The sequence below is a fragment of the Morus notabilis genome, unplaced genomic scaffold (assembly GCF_000414095.1).
Source record: "Morus notabilis unplaced genomic scaffold, ASM41409v2 Scaffold1324, whole genome shotgun sequence".
Taxonomy (NCBI): domain Eukaryota; kingdom Viridiplantae; phylum Streptophyta; class Magnoliopsida; order Rosales; family Moraceae; genus Morus; species Morus notabilis.
This window is the reverse complement of record NW_010361507.1, coordinates 11091-20862: the sequence shown is the minus strand read 5'-3', so window position 1 is coordinate 20862 and position 9772 is coordinate 11091. Positions and strand designations below refer to the sequence as shown.

The window sequence follows — 9772 nt, the reverse complement described above, 5'->3', positions numbered from 1 at the left end:
AAAAACAAAAAATTAGAGGCTAAAAAAAGTACATAAAAGAAAAGGTGGACCTAAAAGAAAGCAAGAAGAAAAGAAGCAAAAAAAATTTAACAAAATTAAAAGAATAAAAAACAATTTTTAATTAAAAAAAACTAAGACGAAATGTTTCGTCCGTTCTCCTCACGGACGAAACATTTTTTGCCTATGGGCGAAACCGGGAAGAAGGAAGGAGTTCTTAGAAAGGTGATTTTAAAAACATCTTCATAAAGGATAAGACATTGTTGGAAGATTCCTAAAATAATTGTAATCAATGTGTGCTGTATATAGAATGTCGATAGGCTATCATAATATAGTAGATAGGTAATAAAGGCACGAAAATGCACTTTGAATATTGCTTTTATTGGATTAATTGTTAAAATATTTAAGCATCTATTAAATATTTCCATGATTTTTATTTAAAATTATTTACTTGGAAATATTTAGTTTTTGTTTATCATTTACAGGTTTTAAAAGCAATATGGAAAGTCCAAAAATTAAATCATTAAAATGGGCCAAAGAAATTGGTGATTGATAATCAGTTATAAATCAATGATTATTTCCTAGAATGCAAGGCTTCACAGACAATATAAATTGAGGGGTTGGCCAAAAGTTTTGGGAGTTTAATTTTCAACTCAAGAAAACTCTGTTTAATTTTTCTATCAATCTTGTCTTGTATTATTTTTCATACTTTCTTTTTAGAATTTGTGAAAATATTTTGCAACTTAGGCTAGAATTTTTTTTGGTGAGGTTAAGATAAATTTTTGTGTTGGAGTTCTTCAATCGAGGGTTTGATCTTTTTTTCTCTGTAATGTTTAATACATTTGAATGAATTAAATCCTTCACCTTTTATTTTCCAAATATTTTGTGCTAATTTTTTATATAAATTCAATCATATTTTTTTTATGTAATTTTGTCATACAATGTTTTGATATTTATAATTATTTTATGAGTTGATCTTTTACTGCAATATTTTGTTAGAGTAACATATTGATGATTTAAGATAACTTATAATAATAATCATCATTTTCAAATTAGCGTGAGGGTTAATTCATTTAAATAAGTTTGTTTATTAAAATCATACTTAAATTGAAAGACAACACACATAAGGAATTCTTGATGCCTTACTGCTTTTGATTATTGAATTGTTTCATAAAATTCACTTATTCTATTTATTTTTCTCAATTATAAATCACAAAAATATCCATCTTTTATTTTCTTTGTTTGCTTATCTCTCTAAAGTTTATTTTCTATTAATTGATCTTGTTTGTTCTTTGTCACTTTTTCGTGGGATCGATCGCCTTTATTATACCGCAATAGACCGTTTTATTCAATATATAATTTGGGCGTAATCAAATTTTGATACTATTATCAGAAAAGTGCTATTAGCAAGAGTGGTCAATAAATTTTGAGCTAAGAGGCAAGTAAATTTTGCTTTTATTTTTATTTAATAATAGTCTTTCCGGTCTGTTAGTTCTAAAAAAAAGTAAATCTTTATCTGTCTGTTTCGTTGCCTCCGTTTAGGTTTACTTTTCGTTTCTTAATTGATTTTATTCCTAAGCTGTGAGTTAGTGTTATTTTATCATCATCATCATCATCATCATCATCATTTTAGGTAGCAGTTGTTTTAGAACTTGCCTCACTAGTTTTCGTTCATTCACTTAATAATAATAATAATAAAAAAGTCTTCTCTTGTTTACGTGTGAATTTTTTTTTTTGAGTCCGTGTATTTTTTGTTTTCCTTTCTTTATGTGTTATATTTAAAAACAAATCTCTTTTCGTTCAATTTCTTTTATTTAATTTCCTTAGTTTTGAAAGATAATTTAAAATATGTTTTTATTGCTAATTTTATTTCCCTTTTTAGTTTTATAATTGATTCTTTTACTTTTTATAAATTAAAATTTTATTTTGTTTCCCGTTGTGTATTTTAATTGTTGACTCTTATATTATTGCATAATTTAGCTTTTCCTTTTAAGTTATCATTAATTTTTAAGATTGTGATTAGTTGACTAATTTAGATTCCTAATTTAGGTTTCATAATTTGTTAGATTTAGGACTTGTTCGATTGCATTTTTAAATTATTATAGTGACTTGAGTTTAGATTTTGAATTGAATTTGAGTTATAACTTGAGTTGAAGTTGTAACTTGAGTTTGTGTTTGGATGTGCACATTTGAGTTATGGTTTGAATTGAGAATCTATTTGAGTTTGTGTTTGGGTGAGTTAAAACTTGAATTTGTATTTAGATAGTATTTTAATAAAAACTCAATGGTGATGGAAAATTTTAATAGGGTATATGGGTGGAGTTTTATTTGTCTCTTCGTTGTGAACGCATAGAAAAGAAATCATCTCAATCGAAATTAAAATGAACAAGTTATGGCGTTTTTAAGAATAAAAAAATAGTATTTATTAACTTGAGTTTGAGTTTAGGAACTTGAGTTGAAGGGAGAACTTGAACTCAAAATTTAGCGCCAAATTCAAATTAAAACTCAAGTTCAAACTCAAGTTCAAACTTAAATTTTACAAAAGAACATGAACTTAAATAAGTAGTAACTTGAGTTCAAACTTTTTTTGAGTTTTAGTCCAAAAGAACACACCCATAGGCTTTTGACTTTAGGAATAGTTCCCATCGTTTAAATTCTATTTCATAATTTATCCAATAAAACTTAAATTCTTTTAAAATTTGTTTTTGAATTAATTGTGTAGTTTCGTGAAAAGTACTATCTAAGGGAGTTTTGTCTAGAAAAGTTGGTACTTAAATGGGCCTCGCCCTTCCATTCTTTCCTGGAAACGTTGCTCCGTCTAGGAGACTATCCGTTGAGTCAAGAGCTAGACTTGAAATTGCACTCTTGTAGTTATAGACATAAATTACTTCTAAACTGTGAAGTGTCCATGTGATATAGTCACTGCATATATATCAATCCTCCATAAATAATTCATAATTAGAGCTATGTAAAATCCATTAACCTCTCTAATTATATCTTTATCCTTGAGTAATATTGATTCTCTAATGGACAATGATTCATAAAACACATTCATGAACCATAGCGCTATAACTAATCCAAGTACTGAATCAACACTCAAGAGAATTATTTATCTGCTTCTTTCACAAGAAGGAATGGATTCCATCTCGTATAATAACATTCTCGGCTACCAACTTCATCATGTCTCCAATATAAAAAGAATATGATTCAAGGTCTCAGAATTCATACCAAGTAAATCAAAAGACAAATTCATAAATAGGAGTATGCTAAGAACTCAGGATTAAGATTATTTTATATATGACTATCGGTATACTCAATTAGAATTTCTATACTTAACGAAAATTATCAAAAATTCATATTGTGTATGTGTCTCTGTTCCACATAATCTCATTATGCGTAATACAATCATTCAATATCTCGCCATATTAATAGTGCAGATAACATTGTTCCATTCTAAATGGGAATGACATATATTAGTAATGTTTTAATTAAAAATTATGAATTTTAATTAAATTCATTACGAACATCATTTTTTATTATCATCCTTAAACATTATCCTCTCGTATATAACACTTATATACAATGTTTAAGGTCACATAAATAATTATGGAATTTTTATTTGATATTCATAAAATATTCATTAATATATGCACATAAAATGATGAATAAACTTTTTTATTAAATAAATAATAAATCGACTATTACATCTCATACTTCTAGGACACCATTCCTAACAACAACTTGAGGCCCTCAAGCCCAATTCCGGTAAAGGACTCCATATAGTCGCAAGGGTGGAATCATACGGGCCAGGTTTTATTTGTGGACGGGTGGACCATTTAGCTCGTAATTACCTCACTTTCAGTGAAATGAGGGGTGCGTATGAGGAACAATGCAATGCCCTGGCGTATACAAAAAACCTTATGCACCTTTCTTAGAAACTTACAATCCTGGTTGGAAAAACCACCCGAACTTCAGTTGGCGAGATTCGAACCAACAAGCACAATCATATGGAGGACAATGGAGACCCGACCAATAGCCATTCCCATCAAAAGTGCACCACAGGCCTCAATATAATGCACAATCGTCTAGTAGTTCTCTTGAGAGCACCTTGGCAACTTTCATGGATGCGCAAGAAAAGAGGAATAAATAGTTTGAAAGCCATTTTGCACAAATGATGGAGGAGAATAAGGAGATAAAAAGCCAGATTACCAAGCTGATTGGCGCTTTGGTTGTTCAGGAGCGCGGGAAGTTTCCATCTTAAACCCAGTCCAATTTGAAGGGACAACACATGGCTCACACCTCAAATTCTGAAGATCAAAATATTAAGGAGGTTAATGCCGTCTCTACCCAAGTGGTAATATTCTTGACACTATTTCGATGAGTGACGCCACTTCGAGCAGCCAAAAAGACGTTCCTAAGGAAAAAAAAGCTAACTGAACTTCTGGTAAGGTGCCTTTCCCCCAAGCACTCCCAACCAACTGGAAAACTACCAAAAAGTCAATGTGAGATCCTAGAACACTTGACACAAGTAAAGATTAATCTGCCATTGCTGCATGTGATGAAGCAAGTTCAGACTTATGCCAAAGTCATCAAGGATTTGTGCACCATGAAGAGAAAGTACCATGTTAAGAAAACTGCATTCTTGATGGAACAAGTGAGTGTGGTGATTGAGCAGAAGACACCGCTGAAGTACAAAGATCCTGGTTGTCCCACCATTTCCTACACCATTGGGACATGCGAATACGGCCAAGCATGAAACGTTGTAAGAGTCAAGGATCAAGGTGGGATTAAAGGTAAACCTGAGAGATATTTGTGAAATTAATCCTTTTACTTAAGAAATAAGTCCCTAAAAAATGACATGTCAAAAACTAAAACTACATGTCTATTTCATAGTAGCATTCACTATTGCTTCATGTGTCTTTTACAGTCGTAAATAGAGCAGTAAAAAAGGTGTTCAATCGAATTAACTGACAAAATCGAGTCAACTGACGCCAAATTCTAAATGATCAAGATCGCTTTCTGTTTCAAAACCGAACTGACCATTGCATGTGGTTCAGACAGAACAAAGCAAACAATGGTTACTAATAAATTAGGTAGTTTACAGACAAAATTATGATAATTAAAGAGATTAGATTTTTACCACACCAAATCATCAAATATATAAAAACATAACTATTAAAAACTTGTCCATATATATATATATATATATATATATCTATAAGTGCCATTTTAATAATTACTCTAATATTTACCCATCAGAGTGTATCGTTGCTTTAAACCGTAAGATACTAATCACATGGTTGTAATAAATTCGGTATTTTGGCAATAAAATTTATTTCAAATTAATTAGATTGGATTCTTATGACATTAAATTTCTATATTCGATGGGTAACTACTAATAGAAAAGTAAGCATTAATACATATATATGTAGATTATTTTTCAATAGGTACTTTTGCATTGGTAGTTATCTATCAAATATAAAAATTTAATGACATGGCGTGATAAGAATCCAATCTACCTAATTGCCATATATTTGTGTTGCTTAATTACCCAATTTATTATAATTGTCTCATCTATATTATACTATTAAAATAATAGTAGGCAAATATTAGAATAACCATTAAAACCATAAAGACGACGTTTTAAAAGTAACTTGATCCTCAATTTTGTTTATTAAAAATGTCAATCAAAATCCAAAATATATCCTCTCTCTCTCTCTCTCTCCCTTTCTCTTCTTTGACTTGTACTTCGTCGTTGAATCCGGCCATATAAATTCGTAGCCCAACTGTGACCCATTGCTACGCGTCAATGAAAAACCGTAGTTGTTTCATTGCATCGCTTATTATTTCACTCATTACAACCAGTTTTCAATAGTTTTGTCATGTTGGGACCGATATTACAATATTTGTAAAGCTCGGGTGCCAGTAGTGTGACATTAAAAGTTCAAAGAGTAAAGTGAGACAATTAGTATTTCTCAGACAACAGAATTGAAACTAACCCATATTTTAATTTTACTAAATTATCCTCATCAAAGCATTAACTGCGCCTCTCAAGCTCATGCTATTATTTTTTTGACATTTTTATCATAGAGAGACTGATAATGGAACATTTATAAAACTTAGGTGCACTAGTGTGCTATTTGAAAGTTTAAAAGGTCAAGTGAGATAATGAGTATTCTTCAGAGGTCAAAATTGAAATTAACTCTATTTTGATAAAAGAATGTAGTCTTGCTTTAAAAAAAAAAAAAAGAAAGGAAGAAGAAATTAATTATAGTATGCTACTGGAATTACGTTCCTTTTCAGTCACAAACTTCAGCTTAGTTTAGTAGTGTTGTGGATTTTAAAAAAATTACTTTTAGTTGTACTAAAGGAAGAAGCAGTTATTACAAAAAATAACTAAGTGTTTGGTAAACTATAATTATAGTAGCTGTGTTGGTTCTAAAATTAGTGTAATAACGTTTGATAAATTGTAAGGTTAAATTGCTATGGATAGTTAAAAATTACGACTATATTATATTTAATATAATATAATATATATAATTACAATGAAATATATATTTATTAGTATACTTAATATAATTAATATATTATATGACCATAACGTGTGTAATACACTATAATAGATAATAATATTAGAATTATAAGATTATATTAATATTTAATTATATTAATTATTATATTATTATTAATATAATAAATATAATTATATCAATAACATAATAATATATAATATTATTATGAAATAATAATTATAATATCATATTATTAAAATAATTATAATATTATTATAATATATATTATATGATAAAATAATAATATTAGAGTTGTTAATATAATTATGATATTATTTGTTACAATATTACTATTACATTACATTATATTATATTATATTGTATTACGCGTCTAAATTTTAGATTGCAAAGATTGTAAATTTAAAATTTCATTAGGGGTATTGTGGGTATTATGAAAATTTTATTAATTGTACAATGTTGATTCCCGCACAGTCAAAAAGCTAAAGTTGTCTTTGGGCTGCTTCTGATTTTAGTTGTAGATTCTTCAAAAATTCTTCAAAAAACACTTTTGAGGAGATTTACCAAACACTAAAATCAACGTTTGCTACAAGCAAAAACTGATTTTGAGAGTGAAAAGAAATACCAAACGCAACATTCATTTGAGAGAGAGAGAGTTTTAGGGATTTAAGGTTATCAAACTAGGGGGATAAAATTAGGGAAACAAATAATTTTTTTAAAGAAAATACTCAAAGCGCCCATGTGTTTTGTCTAAATACAACATTTGTCCTTTTTATTTATAAATACCTAAAACACCCCCTTTTTTAAAAAAGAAAAAACTCAAAATATCCCCTAAAGCAATTATTTTTTTAAAATACCAAGATTACCCTTCCTAATTTATATTAAATGTTATTTTAGATATAATTTAACTAAAACTTTAACTAAAAAATTTTAAATTGTTTAAATAAATATTCCAATTAAATAAATAATTTAATTATTTTTAGAGTTTTTCATTTTTTTTAAGCTTGATCTTATTTGACATTTGATTTATTAATGGTTTAAAATGTATTTAATAAAGGTTAGATAGGGTAATCTTCGTATTTAAAAAAAATAAGTAATTCAGACTGATTTTAAAAATAAAAGAGGTGTTTTCGACATTTGCATAATAAAAGAGGTAAAATTAATATTTAGACAAAATACATAATTATTTTAAGTTTTATACCATTTTTTTTTATGAATGTGAAATTACATTGTATTTAAGCTTGGTTTCCTTTTCGTCGAGATAAAGAAAAAACCTTAGCTTTCTTTGTTGAAGTTCCTTTGTTAGCATATATATTTTTTTGGATTAATTTCACTAGTATCTCTTGAAATTTAAAGTCATTTTCATTTTATCCGTTAAACTTTAAAAATTCTCACTTTGTTCTCTGAATTTTAAAATTGTCTCATTTAAGCCATTTGGTAAGAATTTCTATTAAAATCATATAAAAAAAGTAGTTAAGTGTGAGCACATGATTTTTATCTATTTATTTTTAACATAAATTTAAACAGAAAGACCATGTGATTGCATTATTCTCTTTTTTTCATCTATTTTTAACAAAAATTACAATAAAATGGATTAAATATAAACAATTCAGAGGACATTTGGTTAGAAGATTCAAACCATGATTTGAATCATGGTTCATAGTTCGCTACAGTATTTTCTCTTATAAAAAATACACGTAAATAAAAAATGGTTCTAATCACATAATTTTAATCTATGAACTAAACGTCTGTTCAATGTTTAAGAGTTTCTAAAATTTGAAAAGCAAATTGAGAATGAACTAAAGTTCAGGAACACTAATATTAATAATAATCCCTTTTTTTTCCTTCTTCGACCACAATCATGGCATATTAGAAGAAAAATCATCACATATGCCTTTAAAAAAAAAAATCATCACATATCACCTATAAGGGTATTTTAGTCATTCAGGTAAAGGGATTTTCCTTTTTAACAGACAAACGCCGTTAAAATCTGTACTTTTGACTAGCAAAAAAACAAAAAAACAAAAGACGAAAGACCAAAAAAAAAAAAAACAAAAACCAACCAGTGGAAGCCGAAATCCTTCTCTTGATCCCATTCCTAGTTTCCCACTCAGCTAATCTGTGTTTCTATGGCTGTGGGCATGGACAAGCCTCAATATTAACCTCTATTTGACCATTTTCTGCAAGTTGTTTCGTTTCTCAATCTCGCATGTGTGTATAACATATTTATCTGTTTTATGATATGGGTAACTCCAATTTTTCTTGGATTTACCATCGTCTTAATTGTTTTTTTTCTTTTGCGTTATTGTTATAATGTAGCGTAATTTCTAATGAGTTTATTGCATTCTCTCAGTCGATTTTGTTTGATTTCACGCATTTTATTTCATTCTCTCTTTTTCTTGTCTGGCTCTACTCTCTACTGTCTGGTATCTGTTTGTTGAAAGTACTGTGTAACTAAATTGAATAACCCTATTTGCTGCAAAAAAAAAAAAAAAAAACCGAGCTTTAGACTTTATACTCCTTTAAAAAGACTTGTTTTAAAAGACTTGTTTTTTATCATGCCAAACATCTTTATTCATTTACTTTTATTTGTTCGTGGTATTTAATTTGGCAGGCAAAATTGGATGTGATTGACTGGTACATTAGCCAATAGAGGTTAACCGGCCCCAGAAGGTGTTTTGGGCTAAAAGAAGTTACCGAATTTGTTCTTATTATTATTGTAAAATGTTTACCAATGATAGAAGGCAAGAAGATCGGACCGGAAAATATGGAACTCCAAGGCTTCAATATCTTCAGGTTGCTTGTTCTTTCCATCGTGTACTCATAGCCATTCCGGTTTACTATGTTTGATTGATTTAGTTTTTCTTGGCTTTATTTTACTAAGGTTCAGTTAATTTGTTCCAGGAATTGGTGACTCAAATTCAGAACTCCAATAATGAAGGTGTGTTGCCTTTTTATCAGCATTCCTTTCCTCTTTGAATTTGCTTTACACTTACAAAGTAGTAATTTTGGATTTCATTCCTCATTCTAATTAAGATTATTGCCCAATCTAAAAGACCAAATAGGCTTATCAGTAATGAGTGCACATTTTGATTGTCCAAATTTTTGAGTTTTTTAAGGTACGTAAGAGTTCTGCTTTTGATGTTCTGTGTTTAATAGTCATAATAACTCTGCAGAAATGCCTAAAGAAAGTTTCTTCTATAACTAAAAAACTGGTGTCATACTCGTACTTACTTGCATTATAG

The 9772-nt window shown here is 28.7% G+C and overlaps 1 protein-coding gene across 4 annotated transcripts in view; it reads left to right on the top strand.

Annotated features, from left to right (window-relative positions):
- Nucleotides 1-8578: 8578 nt before the first annotated feature.
- LOC21385150 (armadillo repeat-containing protein 7) overlaps nucleotides 8579-9772 on the top strand; it is a 2454-nt gene continuing 1260 nt past the window's right edge. For 2 of the 4 annotated variants that reach the window (XM_024166662.1, XM_024166666.1), the window contains exons 1-3: nucleotides 8579-8738; nucleotides 9142-9323; nucleotides 9432-9468. In XM_024166662.1, coding sequence (XP_024022430.1) covers nucleotides 9252-9323; nucleotides 9432-9468 — 109 coding nt within the window. In that variant the 5' untranslated portion in view covers nucleotides 8579-8738; nucleotides 9142-9251. Of the gene's footprint in view, nucleotides 8774-9141; nucleotides 9324-9431; nucleotides 9469-9772 lie in introns of all 4 variants that reach the window. The other 2 variants (XM_024166665.1, XM_024166664.1) reach the window with 2 other exon arrangements.